Source organism: Pan paniscus, chromosome 5 (assembly GCF_029289425.2).
Source record: "Pan paniscus chromosome 5, NHGRI_mPanPan1-v2.0_pri, whole genome shotgun sequence".
In the NCBI taxonomy this organism is placed as follows: domain Eukaryota; kingdom Metazoa; phylum Chordata; class Mammalia; order Primates; family Hominidae; genus Pan; species Pan paniscus.
Window position 1 is genome coordinate 186,957,411 of NC_073254.2, and position 26,814 is coordinate 186,984,224.

Consider the following 26,814-nt stretch of genomic DNA (forward strand, 5'->3'; position numbering starts at 1 on the left):
CAGGGAGGAGGGGGCCTTCCTGGGAGAAGGCAGGGGCTGCACCAAGTGCCCCTGAGGTGCCCGTGCCAGAGAGAAGTTGGCTTCCTGGAGCCCCACTCTGTGCTACTGTGAAGGGCGGTTCCATCCGCCTAGGTTTTGTTAGTTCTGTGAGCCATACAGCATTAGCATGCCCTTCAGTGCTGCAGAGACATCGGGCGTGCTCCCTTCCTGTGTCCTCAGCTTCTCCCCTGGGTGGGTGCTCACCAGCCCAGGGCCCCACCCCAACCCTCGAGGTCCCTGGGATTCCCTGAGTTCTCACCAGCCTTGGAGGCCCCGAGTCACCCCACGCAGTGCACGCACATCTGTGACACACTCCTCCCACACAGTCTCCCTCAGCCCCTCTTGACCCTCCTCCTCCTCAGACACACGCCTTTCTGGGGCCTGTACTTGTCAATCCCCAGACATCCCTGGCTGCTTCCTACATGCCCAGGCTCTGCGCTTGCTGGCCCAGGAACTGCCCTCCGTGCCTCTTCTGACTCTGTCACAACGGGGGTTTCTGCATCTGTGCTGTCTTCCCTTCTACTGTGGCTGAGGACCGCAGGTGCCACCCGAGCCCGAGCTCCTTGAGCATCCCTTGTGCCTAGAACATGCCAGGCACGCGGCACAGATGGGTGTCATTGGTCTGGGACATTGCCACGGAAGTCTCCAGCCCTCATGCACCAGAAAGAGAAGAGTGACAAGGATCATACTGAGGAGGTCAGGAACTCTAGCTGAGAATTGGTCTAAAGCAATGGAAATGGGAAATTCTGTAAATCCAAGCTCTGCTCCTTGGAATCGTTTAGAAACTGGCCAAGGGCTAAGACATCCCTCTTGGTGCGTAGACTGTGATCATATTCAGGAGGAAAAGCACAACTCTCTGAGGGGACAAATTCTATTTGCCTAAACAGAGCTGAGGCTGCTGACACTCTAGAAAGTGTGAAGTGTGCTTTTGTGACCGAAGCTGGCCTCTGCATCCCCTAACTCAGCACCTCACAAAGTTTGTAACCCTCACGCAGTACCCCCGAGCTGCAGGTGACGGCCGGCCTCCAGGTTCAGCGGTGAAATAGCGGAGCAGTAAGATCTTACAGCATTACTTCCGCAAGTCAGCCAGAAGTTTTGCCAGCCCCGTGCTCCTCCCTGAAACCTCAAAAAGCCTGCTTCCAAGCCGCCTGCTTGTTCTTTCCAAGGTGGAGGCAAGACCAGCGCCCTCTGGCCAGGTGCGTTCAGGAAGGGGCAGAGATTACACAGGAATTCAGATGAGTTCCAGGGACGGCAGCTGCCAGGGTCCCGTCAAACGCACAGTCACAGGAGGGCTTCCCCTGAGTTGGCCCTGAGTCAGCCAGCTGGGCTGTGGTCTGCTCTGCAGCAGGAGGCAGCTGAGCAGAGCCTGTAACCCCTCAGGGGAGGCAAAGCTGCACCGCAGGGCGTGGAGGAGGTGCAGGCCGGCCAGCCCAAGGCAGATAACAGATGGCGACAGGGGCTTGGGGCTTGGCTTCTCTGCTGGCCTAGGTGTCTGGAACGGCTGGGCCGCCACTGGAGCCGTGGAAAGAGGGGTCCAAGTGTCTGAGCTTGGAATCAAGGTATTCACAAATTTTCTGCTCGAAGCCCCACAAGTTTCCATTTTCCACCACAGCCAGATGGATCGGACTTTGCACCATTCGCATCCTAGTGAAGTCCAATAGTCAGCCGATTTGGGGATTCTATGCAAAGCCAAACAGTGGCACAGACTCTAGGAAATCTACAGAATGAACAGAACATGTCTTCATGACGATTCAAGGTCAGGCCCTGTGGACCAAGGACAGCATGGAGCACAAAGGCCAGACTCCATGGAGCACAGAGGCCAGACTCCGTGGAGCACAGAAGCCAGACGCTGTGGAGCACAGAGGCCAGACTCCGTGGAGCACAGAGGCCAGACTCCGTGGAGCACAGAAGCCAGAATCCTTGGAGAAAGGGGCCCCAGAAGACAAAGGGGCCAGCACAGGCCAGCCGAGGAGTACCTGAGACCTCAAAGGCGACACCAGGTCCATTTGTACCTGGGTATTCAATGCCTCATGTGCATTTGTTAGAAATTAGATAAAATCAATGCTTATTATTTTAAATAAAGACATCGTTTCTAACTATTTTAATCATTAATAACCTGTGATCTTCCAGATGGGCCAGCCTAGCAAATTGGGTGGTGTAGCCACCACCTAGATCCTCTGTGAGTATGATGAAGACATCACACAGAGTGAACAGCCTCTGAAACGTAGGGCTGTGAAGCACGTCCACAGTCACCGCAGAGCAAGACCAGAGTACACATCCTTTACCAACCTCAGCTTCACATTCAAGAGTGAGCGGACACACTGAAGTCTAGAGAGGCAATTTAGAATGAATGGAAAGAGAAACCTTAAGAGACAGAAAGGCAGAGAGAGATTTTTCAAAATCTTATTTTATAATTAGTAAAAATATAGGAATATAGTCACTTCAAAAGGTGACATTAGCTAAGAACATTAATGGGTTATTAAATATTTAATTTAATTCAAAGATGATAGACCCATAATGATGATTAAGGTTATTATAGAAGAGGACGATTCTTGGTGTTAGAGATCATTTACTCAAACCCTTGTATTTTAAAAGAAAGAAAGACTGAGACTAACAGAGTTAATTGATTTCTCTCAAGGTAAAGCACGGATCAGAACCTGGTTCTCCCACCTGCTGTCCCCACACCATTTTATGTATTTATTACCCTCTCCCCCTGACTCTCCCCATAGTTTTGTGCTTGTTGTTGCTGGTTTCTTGGTAAAATCTGCATCAAGTAGATGGATACTCTTGGGGTAATGGTGGCCCACTCCCTAACCACTGTGTTAAGCCTTGTATACTCTGCTGAGTAGGTAAATATTTTTGTCCCCTAACTCTGCACCTGGATTTATTTGCTGTAAAACGCAGGGCCCATTCCTACCGACTATAAGCAATTTATTCTGTGGGTTTAGTCACTGCAGAGGGCAGAAACAAGATACCACTCCCTTTATGTGGCATTAAAAACAAACTCCTCTTTGCTGGTGACCCTGTTTCTGTAGGAAGTGTGTGGTTTACCTAGAGAAAAGGGGCTGGCTGTCCTGCCAGACTTAAGCCAGATGTAGGGCTCCATCTATCTTGTTCATGGTTTCACCCCAGTCCCCAGCTGGTATAACCGGAGCACCCAGTAAAGAAGAATCTACGCAAGGGAAGAACAGTCCCCCTCAGGCTGAAGAAGGAGATGCCACCTCTGCTTATACAGCAGCACTCAACTGACTTTCTCTGTCCATTCTTCACTAAACTCCTTAAAAATAAAATTTTAGTTATAACTTCAGAAAATTAACCTCTATAAAGAATCAATAATATACTTTAAAACATGTGTAATGCTGTTGGAATTTTTTTCTTGTCTTATAAACACAAAATGTCCTATATTTATATAAAAATCACTGTGTTGACCTTTCTACATGTTCTTCCACAGCTATCTATTAATACTATGACATCATATTGCAAAAACAAACACACACAGCAACTCGGATGTGTTTGATAATAAAATCACACAGCAGTTTAAAAATTCATCCACAGGGACATAAAGCTAACTGTTGTTATTATGAAAGTTTGTCACCTCCCTACAAACACATCTTGACTGTTATTTAGATTGTGTTAATGTGTGGTGTTATTATAATAAAGCCCTTATTACCACACTTATTGTGGTTGTTAAACAGTCATTAGCAACTATGAAACTGGGAAAATACACTGAGCTGCGTTGCCCATGAGCTATCACGGTTAATAATGAAAACAGATCAAGAGCTCTGGGATCCTCTACAAGAAGATGCCCACTTTCCCGAAATTTCAAGAGAGACGACTGTCAGAAATGTACTAACCCAACACAAGCATGATGAGGAACCCAAATTCTGGAAAGTGCCTTTGGCCATGCTTGAACTTGATCTGTAATGCTCTCCTGTGCCGTCCGTCTTCCCGTGAGACTCCAGCCCCGAGCCCCAGCCACACAAGACCTCAGTCTCCCTGAGGCCCGAGGTGCATGCAGTGATGACTGCCTGGGACCGCCTCAGTGCCTGGAACGGTTTCTCAGGCACAATTCTCACCTATTTTCCAACATCATGTATGTTGGAAGAATCTTAAATACACAAAAGCTACCAGTTTTAAAAACAACTGACAGTGTTTTAAAACTTAGGCTCTATTATTATTCAGGTGTGGCAGGGCAACAGGTCAGGAGACAACTGTCAGCGAAAAGAGAGTTTGTTACTCACAGATCCCAAGAGAGGGGGCCAAGCCCTGGGGACCACTCAGGGATGCACTGAGCCTGTCTGGAGGCAGAGGGGTGCAGGGATGCATGGGCAGGGGCCTTTCACGTGGCTTCCGGGGAAGGAACAGGTGAGCCAGGGTGAGCCTGCATGGGACTGGTTGGTAAGGGCAGTTCCCGTGGGCCCTGCTGCACAGGGGGTTGCCCTCGCTGGCTGGTACTGGGCCCTGGGAGGATTAGGGTAGGAGAATGTGGCCCAGAGCGTGAGAGTCCATAAAGGAGGTGGTGGGGGTGGGCTCTGGTTTGCATTTGAAAAGTGCACTCCTGGGTGAGTTGCCTGCTGTGCCTGGGAATTAGAAACCCTGGGGGAGCAGCCTCTCCAGGGCCAGCAAGCCTCCCCCTGCTCCCCACCAATGTCAAAGCATCAGATGCGGAAAATGACAAGGCCTGGTTAGTGTAGACAGGTAGAGGTCCCTTTCCCAGTCCTCAGGCTGGTGTGCTGCACCCTCCCAATGCCATGTTTGACCGTTGTGGTCTCAGGGAAGGGCTCTGAGATGGGTGTCCAGGGCGGCGGGTTCAGGCCCTGCCCTGTCGCTCACTCGTCACAGGGTGAACTTGGGTCAGGAATCTCAACTCTCGGCCTCAGCCTCCTCATGTGTGCAATGAAGGGGTTGGGCTCTGTGATTTCAATGACCCCTTCCAGCTTCCAGATTCCATGAGCCCCTCCTCGTAACCTGGAGCACAGAAAATCTATAATCCTGTGCTTGTCAAGGAGCCCAGACCCAGGGCCACTGAATTCCAACAAATGTATGATTCCTCAGCCAAAGCCGTGAAGGGCGGCTTGGAGGTTTGCATCCACGCATACTTCTAGGTGGCCTCAGATGGCCCCTGGGGTAAAGGCAGATCTTCCAAGGGCAGCTTGCTGGTCTCTGCAGTGTGGATTCCCAGTAGGAGTGCTTTCTCTGCTTTCCGTTTTAGCCTTACTGCCCCAGCCTACAACCCCGGGCATGGCAAAAACCTTATGAAGAGATGCATTGCACCTCCCAGATGCATTCTGTTCAGGGTGTTCACTCCTTTATACGGTGAACTCTCCAGGAGGACCAGCAGGAAATGTTTCTTACAGGGCTCGGAACAGAAAGAGATGTGTTTACCTACACAACTGGGGTTTATTTATTTATTTATTTTGCTTGTTTTGTTTTTATGTTTCCAGTCTGCCCTGCTGCGCTCCACTCCTTGAGAATCCAGCAATCTCAGAGTCACACCCAGGCCCACCTTCCGCAGGGCTGGGGGTCTTTTCTACACGCACCATGGCTGCTGCGCTCCGGCCCAGCTTCCTACCTCCTCCTTTCCTTCACCTAAACAGACGCACTTATGGATTAGCTTAGCCTTGTATGGAATATAGGTAAGTTTACTGACATCTTTTGGACATAAGATGGGGTGTCGGTAAGGAAATACCCCCACTGATGTGACTTTATTTAAATCAGAGCAAACAACTGCATGAGAAGCTGATGTCAAGATGTAACGGACTCGGGGCTGAGCTGGGTAAGGAGCTGGAATTCACACTTAGAGACCTGTCTGTGCTTGTCACGTGTGGATAAGCCACTTGTTTTCTTTATGCTCAGTTTTCTTAATTCCAAAAGTTGAAGTAAACAACTTTCATTCACATTATATAATTATTTAAAATAATATTATTTCAGGAGTAATTTCAAAATAAAATATAAATATTCCTTAAAATTATATTTTGTGGCCGAGGCGGGTGGATCATGAGGTCAGGAGATGGAGACCATCCTGGCTAACACGGTGAAACCCTGTCTCTACTAAAAATACAAAAAATTAGCCAGGCCTGGTGGCAGGAGCCTGTAGTCCCAGCTACTCGGGAGGGTGAGGCAGGAGAATGGCGTGAACCCAGGAGGCAGAGCTTGCAGTGAGCCGAGATCGCGCCACTGCACTCCAGCCTGGGCAACAGAGCGAGACTCCGTCTCAAAAAAAAAAAAAAAACAAAAACAAAATGTGCACACAGTTGGAAAGTCACAGATTTTCTTTGAAAATAATGTTATACCCATGGGTCTGTCAGTGATTTCTAGAACACTGTATTCCATATTTTTTCTTTTTAAAAAGAATTACATGAGATACACTTAACAGCAATTTCTCAACAGATTGTAGGAGCAATTAGCATGACCTGGTTTGGATCCTAATCTGATGCACTCTGATTACATATGATTATAAACATGTTTGGGTTAACTCACTTAAAAATGGGCAATCTCAGCTGGGTGCGGTGGCTCACACCTGTAATCCCACCTCTTTGGGAGGCCAAGGTGGGTGGATCACCTGAGGTCAGGAGTTTGAGACCAACCTGACCAACATGGAGAAACCCCGTCTCTACTAAAATACAAAATTAGCCAGGCATGGTGGCGCATGCCTGTAATCCCAGCTACTTAGGGGGCTGAGGCAGGAGAATTGCTTGAACCCGGGAGGCGGAGGTTGTGGTGAGCCGAGATGGCGCCATTGCACTCCAGCCTAGGCAACAAGAGCAAAACTCCGTCTCAAAAAATAAAATAAAATAAAAATAAATAGTAAAATAAAATGGGCAACCTCAAGGGTGGGAGGAATGAGGAGTGTTTAATGAGAACAGAGCTTCAGTTTGGGATGATGAAAACGTCGCGGAGACGGCGGTGGTGGTGGCTGCCCAATGTGAATATACTTAATGCCGCTGAACTGTGCACTTAAAAATGGTTAAAACTGAAAAATCTTACGCACATTTCACCATCACATAAAAAAAAGCAGAAACAATTTTTTAAAGGGCAAACTGCTAGCTCTTGAAGAGTTGGTTCCCTTCACCCAAAACTTTACCTTTTAGTAACAGTAAAAATAAACATCAGCTTTGTCATATTTTCTCCCCTTTGCTTCTGCACTTGCAGAAAAATTACGGACACCCTTCCCCTCAGTTGTGAAAATACACTTGGGAACAGAAACGTTAAGTTTTCTTGGGCTCAAACATACCCTCAAACACAAGATAAATTAAAAACAAGGCAAACTTCAGCCAGACATGAGCACCTGCTCTTGGCACCGCTCCGAGGCCTGTGTTCATGATCTGTGAGATTCCACTCCTCCCAGAAAAGAGCTTGCCCCTGGCCGCCCAAGCTCTGTCACACCCGTGATTTCCCAGCAGTAAATAAAAACTGCCAAGCTCCCTGGGACCCCCATTTCCCGCGAGCCCTCCCTTACCTTTCTGAGGAACAGTCTCTGCAGCTTCTTGTGTGGCAGCCTGATCATCATGATGCACTCCCCAGGTCCCGGGGGCCGGGCTCCCCTTGCCGTCCAGCCATTCTGCCAGGGCAGCCGCCACTCCTTTTATCACCTCGTGGGCTGCTGCGCCTGCCCTCGTCACCAGGCAGCCACCCCGCACACCTCCTCTTCCCTCCCCTCACCCCTCTCCAGGCAGCCACAGATTCCCAAGCCGAGAGTCCTGCCCCTCACAGGCACCAGCTGTGAGTTGAAAAAACTCTGGCTGCAGACAAAACCCCCGCTTTGCAAACTCAGAAGCAAAGGAGAGAAGCTGAGAAAACCTCAGCCCCGAGGCTGGCCATCTCCTCTGATGCGAACGCGAAGTTACTCATGCTGCTCCGAATCCCAGCAGGCTGGAACACAACATCTGGCAGAAGCTGGCAAAGCAGAAGCGTCACTTAGAGGCAATCAAATGTCAGAAACCATCAAAGACACTCTGAGGGGCAGGCCTGAGGTCCTCCTCAACGCACACCTGCCCCCACTTGCCCACAGCCAGGCTGGCAACGTGCCTTAGCAGTGCATGAAAAGACACTTCGGTCCTTCTCTGTGTCATTTAAACTGAAAGGAGGAGGCAGGGGTAGGAGGAAGGTGAATGAAAATGGTTGCTTATTTCTTTAGGTGGCACTGGGTCAGTGAATGCACACCAAGGGTGCGAGGATGGCATCACCCTGTATTCCCCCTCCAGATGATGCCTCCGCCCCAGAGACACAGGCACGTGCACATGCATGCACGTTCTCTCTACAAGCTTTTCCCGGGCTAACTCGGAATATGTCCTCTCTGGCTAACATAAACATTTGCTTTGTTTTCCTGATCAAAACTGAATTCCCACGTTTCCAGAACATCAGCCCCTTTCTTGCTTTCACTTGCCATGGAGCCCTGCCTTGGTTCTGCCAGAAGCGTCCAGGGCTCCGTGTGATTGGCAGCTGCTGAGTACAGGCGGCAGGTTCAGAGTCAGACCCAGGACACTGGCGGAGTTTCCTTTGTTTACTGGTATAGCTTCTTGTTAATACATAAATAGCTTTCTCCTCTGAAAACCTACAGATGCAACAGAAGAGACCTACCAACTGACAATCGCCTTCGAGGTGACAGACAATAGAGGCCACGGCTAAGGATGCAGGCGTGGAAATAAACAGATATAAAAACATAGGACGTGAAAAGAAGGAAGCAAAGGCAAAGAGGAAATTTAAGACTGAAATGGACAGAAATGACCTTGATTTAGGGTAGTGCAGTGCTAAAAGACGGGGCCCTGTCCACCCCTTCCTTTCTCCAAGACATTGAGATAAAGAATATTTCCTTCCCAATCAGACAGAAATAGTTGAAGTGCAATTGTCCTTTCTCCAGTGGTTGCTATTTCAGGAAACGGGTTCTACCAAAACAACTTTTCACCCATTTCGTGGCTTCCAGAGCACACATGGCGTATGTTCTTTCCCTTGAATGCAGAGCTGATTAAAACTCATTTATCCAGGTCAATGTTGCATTCGTGTGTGTGTGTGTGTGCACATGTGTGTGCCTGTGTGTGTGCAGGTCTGCGTCTACACACATACATACTTCAGGTAAATAACAACTGAAAGGAGCTTTGGTCAGTCCTTCAGAGGAACTTTCTAAGGGATCATTTTTATTAACCCTACTTTCCACTATGGGAACTTTATTAAGAACCTATAATGTAACATTTTTAGAAGCACATGCCATACATCTGCCATTATATACACATTTTTTTCTATTCTGGAGCCGTTGGCAAATATTACTTCTAAGCAGAACGGTCACACTTCTGAGCTGTTACTTTGAGAATAGAGCACGGTTTGTTCACAGGCCAAGTTATGGCAACAGAAGAAAATGCCTCTGTCTTCCAAAATTTCTCTATTACCTTTTGCTACTTTTGCTGGCCCAAAATAATAACACGGGGAGATTAATAGAAAATAAGGCTCTTTCTAGTCTCACCAAATTTCATCTCTGTGATTTTATGTGAGTCTCAGCACTGCTGGTGTGTTTCAGCCTTGACTTCTCTCTGTGAAATCATCAGGAGCTTTTAAACAATCCCAGTTCTATTTCTTTTCTCCAAAATGAATCCACATCCACATTTCACCTCTTTGAAAATGCTGGATCTTAAAATATATGTGCAGCCTTTCACAGAAATAGGCACTCCTGCTTCCTGGAAACACACTGCTGGCGTCTTCTCATACCGTCTACCGCTGGCTGCAGCCTCAGCTCCCGCGGAAGACACAGCCGCAGCCCAGTCCGTATCCTCGCCCAGCGGTCAACGCAGTGCCGTTCCCACCATTGTACAGAGAGGTTTGTGCTTGGTGAAGCCCTACTGCAGGGGATTTCTGAGTGTCGAAGGAGGACAATATAAAATATTTTCCTGAAAACTTAACTCTGTGGTCCTTCATAAATACTTTGTTTTAATTTTAAAATATGTAGTATTCAGGCTTGATTGAGATTTAGAAATTTTTACTAAATTTTTGTTTGAGGGTGTGGTGTTGGGGCCCTGGTATTGTTTCAAATACACAGGAATAAAAACGGAAGGTTTCTTTTGGCTACCTGTAACCTATTCAATCGGTTGGCAAAGATGCGTAGCTCATGTAGGGCAATGTTCCCAGCTTAGGCAAATCAGGGGCACCTGGGGAATGGCGATTTGAAGAGAGGAAGGTGGGCTCATTCTGGTGAACAAATATTTCCTTAGGTAATTTTGCACACAGAGTAAAAGTAAAAGGCTTCTTAAGAAATTGTGTTTACAATTGTATAAACATCTTCTTTTAAGGATATATTAAGCTGGTCTAATCTCCAAAGGAAAAATACCCAAGTCAAGCAAAGCAATTGAACTACATCGAAGATGAACTCACCAAAGCGATCTACTGAATGTCAGAGTGATAAGATCATCGCACAGAGTATGTGGGCACTGCCCCCACCCCCATTGTGGTCTGGTTTGAGACTGTGAGGACTCCAGGTTGATTCTATCGCTCCTGGCAACAGGAAAGTAGCATAGGTTAGATTAGTGCAAGCCACGGAAAGCTTGAAAATGGCTCGGCCAAAAATGCTCATCTTTCCTGCACCACATATTTTGCTGGAATCGCTTGAAATAGTCTGCTCACTGGCAATCCCTCTTCCCATTTCCAACCTGATGGCAACGTGCATGGATACTGAGTTGGGGAAAGAAGAATCGGATGGGGGAAATGGAGACACAAAGGGTCTGAATAATCCTCACCTACAGTCATTTGGGTTTTGGTATCTGTATTTACAGTTATCCTAAATGCAATTCAATCCAAACTTCCATAAGAATTAGAAGGAAATTTTCCAGGACTTGGTACTTTTGAAAGTGCATTAGCAAAATAAATCAGGCCTTTGGTCTCTGGCTAAATGGTGGTCATGTGAGAGCTAGTGGGTTTGCAATGGAAACCTTTCATTCTTAATGGCATTTAATTGCAGGTGGATGTGAGTTTGTGAACTGAATGTTGTCGTGGTGATGATGGCAAGAAATTGCCTTTTATTCATTTCTGAGACCGAGTCTTGCTCTGTTGCCCAGGCTGGAGTGCAGTGGTGCGATCTCGGCTCACTGCAACCTCCGCCTCCCGGGTTCAAGCAATTGTTGTACTTTAGCCTCTTAAGTAGCCACCGCACCCGGCTAAATTTTGTAATTTTTGTAGAGACAGGATTTCACCACATTGCCTGGGCTGGTCTTGAACTCCTGACCTCAAGTGATCCGCCCGCCTCAGCCTCCCAAAGTGCTGGGATTACAGGCATGAGCCACCACACCTGGCTGCCTTTTATTTTATGCCATGGGGAAATCATCATAACAATCTTGGCTTACTCATCTACCAAATACATTTTTAAAGACATTATTTTGAAAACATCTCTGGCTAATTGGTGAAAAGCAGCTATTACTGTGTATTGGCTATGGCTTTAAAAGCATTGCTATTGTTGTCAGGTGAGCATCCACCTTCCAGCAGCAGAACCAAAACGCTCACACAATTCAGCCCAAAGAATAAACAACCACGACACAGCAGAAAGCATCTGTTTCGTGTTTCCATTAGACCATCAGCGTCTCAGCCTGGAAGCAATATTTTGTGTCTTCCTCTGAAAAACCTAGTAGTTCACTTCCATATCTTTGGACCCATAGAGAATCAGACGGATGATTTTAGCCTGTGTTGAAGACATCACTGGGAGTGAGTTGTACCTTTCCCCTTCCTAGGCCCCGGGGAGATAGGAAGGTGGGACCGCACTGCTGTGTCCTCCCCATTGGGAATGGAGTGGAAGGGAAGTGTCTCCTCGCATTTGAGGCAGCGTTGAAGGTGCAAGTTATCCCCTGCACCCCAGTCTCATGGCGAGAACAAAGAGCCCAGGGAGGGTAAAGCTCCAGATGGGGCAGCCGCGTCTCCCAGCCCCCTGGACCTCCCAGAAAGTGGCCGAGGATAGCCCTGCCTGTGACCTCATGGAAAAGAAGCCTTGCAGACAGGAGTGAGAAGAAGGCCCTGTCACGTGGAGGCCCTGGTGTCACCACAGAGGTACACGGTCTGTCCCATCTGGACCAAGACAAGTGGCAGAAACCTTGGGTACTGGTTTCACCAAAAGGAAACTGAGGCCCAAAGAGGCCACACATCCCAGGCACTAGGACAGTGGTGTCCCTGCATCCTCCTCTCCCTCAGTCTCCCCATATTTTACCACATTCTCCCTCAGACACGAAACCGAATCATGGCCTCTCTTTACCACTCAGCCATGTCAGCTCAACCTTAGCACCGTTCAAAGCAATTGGTATGCATGTGTGTGTTCATGCAGTGTGCGTGTGTGTGTGTGTCTATGCGCGCGTGTGTGTGTGTGCACGTTAAACGGAGGACAGAATATGAAGTTCAAATTCCCCCACGGCACCTGGCGTAGTCCCTGGCACATGGAGTGTGTAAAGTCATGTTCTTAAGTGAAAGTATCTTGGGAAACTGGCCTCATTTTACCTTACGCAGCTGATCTTGAATCACACAGGATCTCGCACTGGGCTGTAAGCCGGCACCAGGGTTACAACCTGCTGTGCACCACAGTCCCTGAGAGACTCAGCCTCACATGAAAGTCCTGTTTGCTCCCAGTTCACAGGTAAATAAATCAACAGCTCCACGGAGAAAGAATAGCACCTTCCCATCCTGTCCACTCCCAGGAAACGAACTTCACTTCTGCCCCGACTTCCGGGAGCCAACAAGGAAAGGGGAGCAAGCCATGACCCTGAGCCTTGCACCACGAGATTTGAGGACTGTGGGCACTGAGGCTACTGCAGAGCACAGGTGGAAACACGGGTACATAGGTGACTCTCCGTAGGTCAAAGAAACGGTTTCACATGCTTCTGTGATAACAGCTGCAAGCATGAATAAAGTTCAGTTTTCTTTGGAAGGCATTGATGGTTTCAGCGGCTCTCCTCAATGCATGGATAGCAAAAATATAGCTACTACAAGGTGGGATCTGTGATTTATTGTTATTACATTTCCAACAGAGTCTTAAGCTAAAAATATTTGGGACCCCGTAACTGAGAAGTCCTAGCAGTAGTATCAGGATCATAGAAGGAACCACATTTCCTGCCTTACAGGTTTGGTTTCCAGGCTTAGCTGAAGCCTGTTAGATGGCATTCGCTTAGCATGGAAAAAGCAAAGCCAAGAATAATTTTAAATTCTTTTGGAGTCATTAAAGGGTTACATTAAGAAAATGGAAAAATATTATTTCCACAAAATAAACTGCAAGAGTAAATTATGTTTGATTTCAGCAAATGTCTGCATCATAGAATCACAGTTAAGACCCTAAAGCCACATGGCTCGGTTCAAATCCATGACTCCCCTACTTGGCTGTGTCACCTGGTACAACTTAATTGCCTCCATGCTCTCATCTGTAAAATGGGAGAGAGCGGCAATGAGAGTGACTACTTCATCTGGTTGTTGAGGGTCAAATGAGTCCACATTGCAAGGCGCTTAGAACATACTGAGTATTCTATAACGATTTACCAAAGAAAAGCAAAGCAAAAACAGGAGCAAGGAAGGGAACCCCGGATTTCCTTGGGGGAACAACCTTGGAAACCAAAAGTTAATTAAGAAAGAGCTGTCAATTTCTTTACCTCCTCCCTGTACAGATAAGAGCATTGAGAAAAGGCGTTTTGTAAGCAGTGAGGCGCCACACAGATGAACGGCGACGACTTTGTTAGTTCGCTGTTACAGAGCAAGTCCCAAGGGCCCCATGATAATAACCAACTGCAAACGATCCCAGCAAAACCAGAGCTGTGCCTGTCCGTGTACCTCGAGAAAGAGGGGCGCACCCACCAGTCCTTTAAAGATTGTTTTCAGATCCATGACGGCACGACCGGCCTTGTCTATGTCCGTCACCAAATGCTGAATTGTGTGGCAGACACAACACTGTCCACGACCTGCTGTAAAGCAGCTTCTGTTAGGGTTCTTGTTGTTCGGCTAGAAAGAATGCGAAGCGTTTGGGGAGTTGTGAGCGTGAGGAATTGCCACGTGCGGGGCTTCTGAGTGCCCCGTGCCTTGCATCGCTGCCGGCTCTGAGGACCACGCGGTGCTGGGACTCCACTCCCACTGGGGAGGGCGTGAGTGAGAGGGTGAGAGAAATGAGGCTGAGCCCCAGCTCAGAGCTGGGAAGACCCCTGGGATCGCACGGCACAGTGGGGTCAGGGTCATTTAAGGCCAGCGACATTTTAGCGATGGGCAGAGGGAAGGACACTAAGGGGCGCGTGAAGAGGAAGACTGTGAGGCGGGAGGAAGAGTGGGAGGCTCTGCCCAGGGTGGCCGAGGAGCAGGGTGCTTCCTACAGGAAGGTGTCGAGAACCGCAAGCTCTGAGGAGGTGCTGGAACGCGGGGATCGGGTCTAACAACACGGGGCCCGCGCTTCCCTCCTCACAAGGCAGCTCAATGAAGCTGAAGGAGTGAAATCCAGCCACAGTGAGAAGGCGGGCAGGGGTGGTTGCTGGAGGAGGCCATGCCGCAGGCCTAGATGGGGAAGCAGAGTGGGGCAAGGAGCAGGGGGTTGGGAAGGGGTCAGGGTCCCTGTCACTGACCACATTGAGTGTGGCTGCACTTCTCCAGGCACAGCCGGGTGCTCTCACTCTGTGAAAAACAAACCACAAGGAGCCTGCAGCCATGAGCCCGCAACCCCTGACAACGGGAGGAAGACGCGCCACGGGGACTGGGACAGCGGCCACCGCGGTGACACCTACAGCCACACAAGCACCTGCGTAAACACATGCTACGGTCACATGTTACGTATTTCACACATTTACACACTACACAACGTGTGTGTGTTCACACACATGTGTATCAACACACATATGCAGGAACGACAAAGCACTTTGGCAGCCTTGACGTTATCTCTACCGAGTTCTGTCCTCTCATCATATGCCCACGGAGGTGGCATGACCTTCCCAACACCAAACGGCCAATGGGGTGACCCCGCCTGGGTCTCTCAGCTCCAGCCTGGGGCTTTCTCCTCCCTGCCAGCTCCAGGGTAGGTGGCAGGAGGAACAGCCACCACGCTGAACAAGGAAAAGACCCAGAAGTTAGGCCACATGAAGAGAGCCACAGCCCTGGAGTGAGCCTCCACGTGGCCGGCCAGCATGGGTAGTGTGTGCAGCATCTCTGGACTCATAAACAGTGCTCCTGACGCTGGACTCCACAAAGCCAAGTGCCATGAGAAGCTCCCAGATGTTTCCAGGGCTGCAGGTCAGCAGGTGCGCCCAGCACACCGGCCCTCAAGTAGAGGATGCTCCGGGACGCGTGGTGACGACCCACGGCCACGAGCACAGCCAGCCCTCCTTAGCCATGGCCCCCGCACCTGCTCCCACCTCCAAGATCCCGGCTGCCCGCTTAGTGTGGGGTGACATAGGTTCCTTATTGCATCCGCAGCTCAGGGACGGGCGCAGTGTGCTCCAAGACATAGAGACTCAATAAATCCTGCAGTAATAACAAGAAAATGACTTCGTTTAACTTTTCGTAGATTATAAAGGATAACCATCATTCCCTATAGCTCTTATTTTCTGAGACCTCGATGTAGAAAGTGCTGGCTTAAAGTGGTGTAGAAGGTGTAAGATGTGGAGCTGGCATTTAAAGAAGAGAATTCAAAGAGCATCTTACTTTTTTGAAAGGCATGGGGCTAAGCATCACATTTTACATGCACAGCTGAGCAATCGACTTAAGGTGTTTTAGGCTTCATCTCCTCATCTGTAAAATGGCAATACTCACAGTAATATAAAGAAACAGTGATTATGAAGAATTGGCTGGGGCAATGGCAGGCACTCAGCGACTACCAGCTTTTCTGAACAGGGGAAGGGAGGTTGAGTATACACTCCCTTCACGCTGTCACAGTCCTCCAGCCTGTTAGGAACAAAACACTTCCCGCTTTCTAGTTCACTGAAGGTCAATATCATAATGGCTGTGATTACAATATGAGAAATTCTCAGGGTGAATTACAAATTCCAAACAAAACATTCCCTTTGGGTAGCCTGAGGTGTGTAATTATCATGATGACGTCTTTTGGGTTGCATTGGTAAGTGGCAGAGACTTGTTTGATTAATGGATTGAATATTTCTTTTCATGTCACTGAATAGAGGATACCTTCAATTGGTGAAATTGCCTGAGAGACAACACTTATCCACATTACTAAACCCAAGATATATTGAATAACTTAAATCTGTACCGTATCATCACCCAATCAGTATAGTGCTATTTAAAAATTTTTTAGGATAAGCTGAGCCTTAACTTTAGGCCTATAACTTCAATTATATTTAATTTTCAAATATAATTATTGTACTAGTAATATAGATTTCTTTGGAAATTATTTTAAAAATGAAGAAAAGAAAAATTACATATAATTGTACAACTTAATGAAAAGCCTTGGTAATTTTTGGATTTGTGTGTATGTGTGTTTTCCCTTCAAGCTTTTCCTAAAAATCTTGCCTGTTTCTATGGGAGTTAGGAGGTGGGCTATAGCTGAACATGATAAAACTTTGATGTACTTTTTTTTCCCCTAAAATTAATGATTTTTCTCCAGCTATCCCAAAAAGACATTTCTAAGTATGACCTCAATCAAAGGATTTTTCTAGCTCAAATTCTAATTCTGACGACAGCGCTATTTTCTGCTGAAGTGCAATGCACAGCTTTTGAAAGCCCACCCAGTGGCTCAAGTAACTACAGGAATGAAATGGAATTTGTCTCTTCAGCGGTTGTTTGGGGATGGAACGCAGAAGCACAGAGGTTGCAAGGTGCTCCTTTTTAGCTGCTGGTATTTCCTTTTGCTGCCACCCCTGTTCTGGAAGCTTCCCTTGGCACCCCACTCGCCCCACAGTGTCTGGACCCAGCTGCGTGGCCCTGCGGGCCTAACGTGCCTCTCCTCCCTCGCCTTTGTTTACAAGTCCAAAGAATGTGCCTCCCCACCCCCGAACCCTGCTGCACCCAGAAGTCTGCACCAACTCACCGCCACGAGAGTGAATGAAGGTCCCTTCCTTACCTGGGGGCTGCCCTAGCAAAGAGGAAGGGCTCAGCTACCTGCGGGAAAAGCCAGCTCCACCATGGAATTTTTGTCTCTGAAAACAGACTGAAGAACCAGACTTTTGTATTTTATCCCCTAGACTCTGCCCAGTTTTTAATGTAGCCTATCACCTCCCCATGAGCAACACCATCAAAAAGCAAAATGCAACTGCAACTACCGTCTCACACGCTTCAGCTTGCAAGGCAGAGGCACGGAACGATTTGATGAAAAAGACAGAGGAAAACAGAAAAGTCACTCCTCTAACCAAGACCACAAAGGCCGCGCGGATCAATGTGCTCCAGATCAATGCGGTCCAGAGGTGAAAGCATGGTTAGAGGAAGACAAAAAGGAAGGAGAAGCCAGCTCGCGCTCCCTTCCGGATCCTACTCGGAAAATTAATTTTGTGACTCAGCTGAGGGCTGCTGCTGTCACCCAGGAGCCCTTCAGACTGGGCTCCACTTGCCAGCAAGCCTCAAAGGGACCCAGGAAGGGTGAACATTCGGCCAGAATGTGTTGAGCATCCACAATATTCCAGGCTTAGCCCCCGCACTGCAGCTCCCTAAGTTGCTTTGCAAAGGACTGAGTTTGGGTCACCTCATTATTTTATTTGCATATCAGGTTACCTGACAAAAGAACATATTGTTTCCCAAATTATTAAGAACTAAAGACAATACCTCCTCAAACACACACACACACACACACACACGCACACACACGCACACACACACCCTCACACACGCACACACACACCCTGGTGTCAGGCAGCCGGCCGCCACAGAGTGTGTGCGGGGATTGCTAACCATGGCAGAGCCTGCTCTCACTGTTTGGGTGCAAACCTTGGGGGTTTTATTGTTCCACGACTGTGGAATCTGCCTCTGCGTCCCCACATGTAAAATCGCTACCTTGGCCACCACTGCACCATAACAAGAATGCTCACATTTCTGTCCTTCCAATACCAGGAAATCTGAGAAACAATTACTTTTTCTTTGTTCAAGTCCCACCCAATCGATAGATGATGGATCAATGCAGCTCTATAAAACAGGGCATGTGTGTTCACTTCAAAGCCATAAGAAAAGGGAAGAAAGAGGAGGAAACCCAGAGAGGGCCCCAGCGGGCAGCAGTGGCCCTGGACAAGCTCCCCCCGTTCTGGTTGAGGTTGGGTATGGACAAAAGAAAACATCCTCCCCTTGGAACTGGAACCTCCTTTGTGTCTTATCTAAAAGTGATTTTTTTATAAAGGCAAATAAATAAAGAGTGAAATCATGATGGAGAAAGAGGACATACAATTAGCTGTGAAACTAGAGGCACCTTGCAGGACTTATTAGGCAAAATCCATGAAAGACACTGACCGCTGTGTTAGTGCCACCCATGCTTCTGGCACCATCCTGGTGAGCGGCCCAATGTTCCTTAGCCAAGCGGCAGGGGCAGCTGCCTCTGCTTCAGAGGCTGAGTCTGTGTTAGGAGTTTCAGCAGGAGACTGGTATAACAATCTGTTGAACATCAACTTTTGTAGAGTCTTTTAAAAAATATGTACAGAGAGAGGTGGGTAGGGAGGGAGAGAGAGAGGAAAACAAAACAAAACAAAACCAGAATGATCAGCAGAGGGAGAGTTAAAGCCTTCACTTGGCAATCACTGCTGCCTTCCTACCTTTTCAGACTTCTGGGCTGCTCCCGGGTGATGCTGTGTGAGATCTGATTTGCTTTTTTTATCCTGAACCTACGGGGTTCCTGCCTATCAAATTCAAGGTGAATCTGGAAACACTGCCAGGAGTTTAACCTGCTCCGGGCCTAAAGGCAGTGGAGGGGATTTTGCTGGCCCTCAGCCCACAGAGACCCTGTGGCCACATGGCTCTGGGGGTTCTCCCATGCTTTGACCCTAGGATGTGACTGGACACAGGGTCCTGGCAGAAACAGCCGCTCTCCTGGGAACACTTTCCAGTTCCAACTATGGCACTTACGGTTAATGCCTGTGCCGGCCTGGCTGTTGATTTAGGAAGGAACGACTCTCCAAGGCCACCCACACCCTACCCTGGCCCTGAACTCTGTGCAGCACCCACCAGACCAATGGCTGTGCCATTGGCCCAACGTTCACTGCTATGACCAAGAGAGGAGAAACACCCAGTACTGGAACGCATCATCTTTATTTGGAGTGCCCAGGCTAGGTGTGGATTGGGATGATACAGATAATAAAAAAACTTTTTCATTTGCCAAGAAACACAGTTCATAACACATTTGGATAAAGCCACGTCAAGTTTCACTAAGAATCACCAATTACAGCTTGACTCTTTTTTTCTTGGACAGATTATGGAACAGACTGACAAGAGATTATGAGAAAGGAATAGAAGACAGTGTTCCTCCAACTCCAGCAGACCTTGTTTGCTGAGTTGATTTAAGTTAGGATGTAATCCAAACTGGGATTCAGGCATTTGCTTAACCCCTTAACTGAAATAGTCAGAACCAGCTTGAGATTCTGTGTGCCCACCCCTCACCTTTGCATGGCCTCCATCAACCATACAGTTCAAAACACAAGTTCCACGTCCAATAAGGAAACTTAATTCATGCAAAATGCGTTCAGACCCAGATAGTAGTACCACGAGTATGGAAAAAGTAAAACAGTGGAATTCAAATGTCAAGCATTGTGGGCAATGGAATGCAGTAGGGACCTCTCTTCCAGGATGTGGGACCACCTAAAACCAGGTGGGACTCAGCCTCTCCCATCAGGGACTTGCAGGCCCCAGCGACGGGGCTGAGAAAAGGCGGCCGCATCCTTGTGCAGTGCCCTCCCTGGGCAGCTCCGAGGGCCACCCACTGCCCAGCAAGACCCCTGTGGCAGAGCTCATGCTGTTCTCATAAGACCTTTTTAACCTTATTATATTTTTGCTTTTTAGCTTCAGGAAAGCTGCCAGAAAATCAGGAGTATTTTTGTTTCAAATGAACTACAGCGTAGTTTAACGTATCAATGTAGATGAACATAAGCTCAACCAGAAACCAACTTCCAATGACCCGTTTGGCACCTACAAGGAGCAGGCCCATCTAGCCTGCTGTGACCGCTGCAGAGGCGCGGCCCCAAGGATGATCAATCCCATGGTGTCACAACCACGTGTGGCGTGACTACCGACTTACTACATTTCACCTGAGTGTTGCAGCCCAAAGCATTGAAAACAGCCATTAAACTATCTTTAAAAATGTCTTATTAATACAGGTATTAAAACCAGATAGATGCTTGAAATAGGAGAAATCTACCTCCATCTAAAATTATCTATTTTAGTCCTAATTCCTAGAAAAGCTGTTGCTGAGCCACACGCACTAGAGTCTGGAGGCTGGTCGGCCACCAGCCTGCAAACCTCGAGGGCAGACACAGCCCCGGGCAGCTTCAGCACCCTACGTTTGCCTCGCTGCCATGGCTCCCTTCTGCCTCTGGTAATTTCAGCTTATTTTGAAGGCACGTCGTAGTTTTAAAAGGAATATTGGACATAAAGTGATGCAGAGATTCAGAATCAAACTCAAATCATAATGCATGGCAAGATGACACCCTCAGTTTAGCACGCAAGGCAGCCCCTGCTGTACAAGGACATTACTGCACAAAGCACTCGGATTCCCCACAGGATGCCAAAAAATTCACATTTTCCTGTGGAGTGGTCCAGCCTTCTAAAAGCTCTTCCCACCTTGCCTTGCTGGACTCCGGGCACCGTGAAACAACTCAATAAATGGAAAAAGACTTCATGTTTAACTTAAAAAAAAAATGTAACTCACATAAGCATGGAAAAAAACAAACCCACAGGAATGCTTCTTACCTCTGCGGATCCAGCTACCTTTGTCTTGCAGGCAGCTGAGTCACTTTTGCCCTGTGCAAATGGAAGCGAAGAAAGAATTCCTTTAAGTCACAGGATGTATTTACAGTCAGCAACGTCATTAGCAAGGGCATTACTACCACACTCACCAGGCCTGTGAGCTTTTTGTTTCTAAACATTAATCTCCACATAATTTTAAGTAATTGGAGGAGTTTCTTTCGCGTTCAGGAAGCCCTTTAGTGAAAGCCTACAGAAGAAAGGAACTTGCGACTTTTGTGCAACTTTTAAAATTTAGCCAAAGGAAGTGATGGTGTCCCGTCACCAACCTCAAAGCTCAACGGAAAGAAAGTCTCTTTCAAGCTCCATATGTACAGCATTTATCTTCCGAGCCGCGCATCAGTGACGAGCAGGCAAATGCTTTCAGGTGACGCTAAACTCTAGTCTATGGAAGAGGCTCATTCCAGCTATTTTAATCTGTAGATTTCATCTTCATCTGTAATACGCTCGCATACACCTAGTTAAAATTCCAATCGCGCTTGGTCCAGGGCTTAAACCCGGAAGCGCGTGTGTCTAGGAGGCCTTTCTTCTTCCCAAGCCTCTTTTTGGCCAGCATGGTTTGGAGGTGACCTGAAGATTTTACTCAGCAACGTGGTTTTAGGACTGCTGAGAGCAGAGACAACGGCTACCCTTACTGCGGCACGTTCAGTGATGCAGGGGCCACATTTCCATTTCCTACTTTCTCCTTTAGCCTTTTCCTGCCACATTTCTCTTCTGTTCTCTGTTCCTTGGCTCATACCCACTGAAATATAAGAGATGAAGGAAGAAGCCAGAATTCAAATGAAATCTCCTTTGCCCCTACTGATGACTGCGGTTCAAGTGTCAGAAGACAGCGCGTTGGAATCACCATCTAAATGAAATGAGGCTAACAGGAGATGCCAGCGGCCTCTGCTGCCTCACATGGCCCTCGGTTGTCACGAGTGAGCACAGCTTTGGGGCTGGCTTCTCCCGAGTGTGCCATGAGGAAAGGGGTCCAGCGATTCTGCCCTGAGAGAAACCCCTGCACTGCGGGTGCCCATTCTCACCTCAGCCTACACCGCCTCTGTCCTCCAACACAGCTGATGAGCGGCCGGTTTATCGAGGTGAGAATCATAGCTCTGTTTGTTTATTCTTGTTTTATGTTCCCAACTGGACGGTAATTAATAACTGGCAAGAATACAGTTTCTAATGCTGACTTTACCACTTGTTTTTGCCGTTTATGTACCTGTTTGTATTGTACTGGGCAGGTATGGTGAGCCTATGTGGGGTTTCTACCCCACAGCCCTTCTCCCCTCCTGGAGAGCACTCCCTTTCTTTCTATGGGACACTAGTTCCATGGAGTCCAGGTGGGAATGACCCCAGCCCCCAGCCCCCCCACCACTGGGAGAAAGGCCCTAGCAGGGCTCCCTCAGAGCTGTCAGCCCCCTTGTCCTGGGATGGCCAGCCTGGCAGATGACCTAAGTCTGGGGTTTGTGCTTGCTCTGCCTTGGAAATGTGCCTGCCTGAGAATGGAGTCGAGCAAGGAGGAAGAGAAATTCAGTGTCCTGCTGACAGCTTTGGACGCTGGGATTCAGACCCACCAGAAACCATCTCTTTCAATGGTGTGAGCCAACAAATTGCCAATTTTAAGAAGGTTTGATTCTGTTTCTATAACTTGAAAAAGATGGTGAGACCCGGTGGAACATAAATGACGCTTTTACAGAAAAATACCTAATAGCATGAAAATCCCAAATGTGCCACAATGTTGTGCCTTCGCCCATCACCTCATTCCACTCCATGACCTACTCTCAGGGCAACCAGCTTTTCAAAGGAAGTGCCCCACAGATGGCGCTACTAAGCCTGGCTGTCGGGACACACCTGAGACTGTGCATCCAGGGTATGCGGTGCTTGGGGTCCCCCATAAAAAGACACATTACTAAATTTTTCATATTGTCTTGTTTAGAATCACTGACTGTCTTTCCCTTCTCACTTCCTGGACTCTCTTCTTTGCAAACAACATTAAGAATGTTGTTAACTCCCCTGAATTAAACAGGGGAATCTGGAATGACTTGGACATTAAATGAGGATTCTCCAGCCACTCTGCAGCCACGCTATCCCTCCCACCTCCACCCCTTCTCTTCCTCCAAACTGGCCCCCACACCCATCCTCTCTACACCATGGTCAGCCTGCTGTGCGGGCTCCACGTCTGGGCCAACCCTGTGTGGGCAGAGAACAGGGGCAGCTTCCAGCTCCAGAAGGAAATCCTAGCTCCTCTACTACTCCTTTCCGATCCAGGACACGAGAGGAGAGGACTCCCCTTACGGATCCCATCTCCTCCCCTGAAGCATCTGTGACTGTGCAGGTTGGAGAAGGAGGCAGGGAAGGGAGTGAGGAGAGGGGGAAGAGGGGTCACAGGAAAGCCCAGTGTGCCCTAATGAGGGGCTTTCCATCACAGGGGAGTCAGAGCCCCCACAGGAAATCCTGACTCCTAAAGCAATCCACTTTTCTTTTCTTTCTTTTTTTTTTTTTTTTTTTGTTTTTGAGGTGGAGTCTCGCTGTGTCACCCAGGGTGGAGTACAGTAGTGCAGTCTTGGTTCACTGCAACCTCTGCCCCCCAGGTTCCAGTGATTCTCCTGCCTCAGCCTCCTGAGTAGCTGGGATTACAGGCGCCCACCACCACACCCAGCTAATTTTTGTGTTTTTAGTGGAGACAGGGTTTCACCATTGGCCAGGCTGGTCTGGAACTCCTGACCTCAGGTGATCTGCCCGCTTTGGCCTCCCGAAACGCTGGGATTACAGGCGTGAGCCACTGCACCTGGCTGCAATCTGCTATTGTCCCCTTCCTCGTCTGTCCATCCTGTTACATACCTGTGACCACATTATCGTCAAAATACATTTAACATGAATTTATTATCATCATGGCTAGCTCCACCAGGAAGAAAAAAAACTACTGTTGAGATGACATAAAATGCTTTGTGCAAATGATTGTCCTCCAGGGGTATTCCATGAAGAGGACACTTGTCAAATAGCCAAGCATGCTTGCAGAAAATAAATGGACATGGTCAGACAAATATTTTTGTGAGTTTCGTTGATTTGAAATAAACTATCAGAAATTTCTAAACAAATACTCGCCAACCTTTTGGAAAAAAATATGGATTGAATCTTTTTTTAAAAGTCTAGAAAGTGACCTGGTGTTGTGGGAGAAATGTGAAAGGCAGGCACCATCGCTTTCACGGCACTTGGGGTCGTAGTCTGGATGACCAAGATTCATTTGATCCTCAGGGGTCTTTTATGATTGGACTGTAAGTAAAGCTGACAACCAAATTTTATAACACAAAAGGTGTTTGGCATGCTCACAGCACCCCTGCTTACCAGATGACGGAATATCTTGAAGATTGTGCACATTCCTCAAAATACACATTTAGACAGTCATGGTCAGGCAGTTGATAGACTCGATATCAGCTATGAATCTCTCAGTGAAATTAGTGCATGGGATTCTAGAAAATTGGACACTTTCAAGTGGCGCTGTGGCTGGAGTGGTGCAGCTGCTTTTACCCAGCGAGCGTCCTGGCGTTGGTTATTCTGGGTCTTTGAGAATGCTGTGACTGTCCCTGCTGCTGCTGCACCCATCCCAGCACCACGCGGCTAAGCTCTCCCAAGATGCTACGGCCCATGGTGGGGAGCTCAGCCTCCCAAGCAGCCAGCCAGGGTTTATTTCCTGGCACCAGAACTTAGGCAAGTCATTGGACTCCTCAGCCCCAATTTCCCTGTTTGTACAATTGAGGAAGACAGTCCCTTACACAGGGGTGGTGGGAGAAAGAAATGAGCTGGCCCATATTGGGCTCCCAGCAGACAGCAGCCATCAGTGAACATCAGCATGATGACGATGTGGGGAAAATGAAGGCGTTCCCAGATTACAGCAGCATAAAGGACCCCAAAACATCTCGCCCTTCTTTGAGAACGCTGGCATGTGGGCTTCTTGTCTGTGACCTCTGAGGAGTCGGATCCCCAGGTGCTTCAATAGCTCTGAGCTGTCCTTTATTTTGGATGAGCCCCATCTTCCAGCTTTTAGGGTTGGGAGGGCAGAGGAGAAACGGCAGGTGGCACTGGGGATATTTTTACACAGGATGATGTGCCCTGCCCAGCCTGCACCTGCGCTCAGCATCATCAGAGTTCCGTTTCTTATACTTAATTAGGCTACACAACCAATTTTACGATTTTACCATTTTGAAATCACGTGGGAGTTACCAAAATGGTTAATTTAAAACGGTTTTACCCAGACTTTGGGGGGGCAGTCTTGATTCTTAAATGGCTTTGATGGCTTTGATAAACACCCTGGGCCCTTCCTCCAAAAAATACACACTCATTGAAAGCCCCCCCCACCCCCGACCACTTCGCACTATGCACAGCCCTCAGGAGCTCCACCTTTGGTTTTGGGGGCGTCTCTAAGTGCCCAAAAGTTTCCCTCGCAAATTTGCACATCTACCACTAGATGGCAGCAGAGGACACAGCAAGTGAGAACACTCCGAGGCGCGTGCAGCCAATGAAATCCTGGAAACTTGTTACATTTTGTTATAACAAACAAAATATAGGCCTTGGTTTTCTTAAATCTTACTGATGCGCTCCTGGAAGAAGAAAAATGCTAATTTACACAGGGTCCACGTTGTAGGAAGGCTGAATTTGGTTTCCATGACCCCCGACTCTCCCTCCGCTGGTGCTCAGCTCTCCCCACACCTGCCAGCTTTATTTGGATTTCTGTCAGTTCTGAAGTATCAGCTACCTGAGGCTGCAGCATCAGCCAAGAAACCGTCTCTTTCAGACGCTTGCTAGCTTCAGGGCTGCAGCCCGGGGATCTTCTCTAGATAAAGCGCGGTGGAAACACACACAGACACATGACGATGCTGTCGACCCACATGTCTGAGCTCTGGGATTCCACGGCTGGAGCTCGGAACTGCGAAGGGGCAGAGATTGAGCGCAGGCAAAGGCGCACAGAGAGGACTGCACAACACAAAGGATAATGTCCTCGCGATGGAGGAACCACTGTGGACAGTCAGGAGGACAGACACGCGTGGAGGGCCAGAACTGGAAGTGATGGCGGGCATTGCTGGCTTTATCTGATCACTGGGAAGGGTGGTTGTGAAAGCCACTGAGGGTGTGTGCCTCTCCCCAGCAACAGCGGTGCTGGGGAGGAGGCTGGGGCGCTCACCACTCTTTCCTCTACCATCCGGCTCTGGGGGCCAGGTCCATGCAAAAATACGTGGAGAAAGTACAGCTTAGAGGACTTCTACTTCCAGCAAGACGCCAGGCAGAAATGACAGAGAACGATCTCGCTACACCCACTGGAAGTGGTGGATAAAACAAAACAAAAAAGGAGGTTCAACGAAAAGCTGAGTTGTAAGAAGGAAGGATTAACCCACAGGCTCCAGAAATGAGGACTGGAAGAGAGAGAATGGAGTCCCCGCACTGACTTTGAGACCGTCCTGGGGGCATTTTCTGTTTCTGTAATCTTCCAGGTTAGATTTCTTGTTTTTGTGTTTTAATTTTTTTTATATCGAGGTGAATTTCACACAACAAAATTGATCGTTTTAACATGAATGATGAGGTGGTGTTTAGTGCATTCACACTGACGTGTCACCAGGTAATTCCCAACATCTGCCTCTTCCACGCCCATGAAGCAGTTGCTCCCCACTCTGCCCCCCCAGTCCCTGGCAACCAGCAATCCGTGCCGTCTCTGTGGGTTCACCTGCTCTGGGCATTTGGTATAGACAGAACCGCACAGCGTGGGGTCTTCTGGGTCTGGCTTCTTTTGCTCTGCATGATGTGCTCGAGGTTCGTCCATGTTGCAGGGTGTGTCAACGCTTCCTTCCCTTTAGTGGCTACATAACATGCCGTTGTTTGTTTACACCACAGTTTGTGCGTCCATTCATCCATTGATGGACATGCGGGCTGTCT

General features: G+C 48.3%; 1 protein-coding gene across 5 annotated transcripts in view; it reads right to left on the reverse strand.

The window, feature by feature from the left end:
• Window positions 1-26,814, reverse strand: part of RPS6KA2 (ribosomal protein S6 kinase A2) — a 497,623-nt gene that overhangs the window by 342,130 nt on the left and 128,679 nt on the right. For 2 of the 5 annotated variants that reach the window (XM_063605534.1, XM_034963238.3), the window contains one exon: window positions 20,851-20,901. The exons of 2 other annotated variants lie outside the window; for them this stretch is intronic. In XM_063605534.1, coding sequence (XP_063461604.1) covers window positions 20,851-20,901 — 51 coding nt within the window. Of the gene's footprint in view, window positions 1-7,498; window positions 7,661-20,850; window positions 20,902-26,814 lie in introns of those variants that run through there. One more of the 5 variants, XM_034963236.4, reaches the window with a different exon arrangement.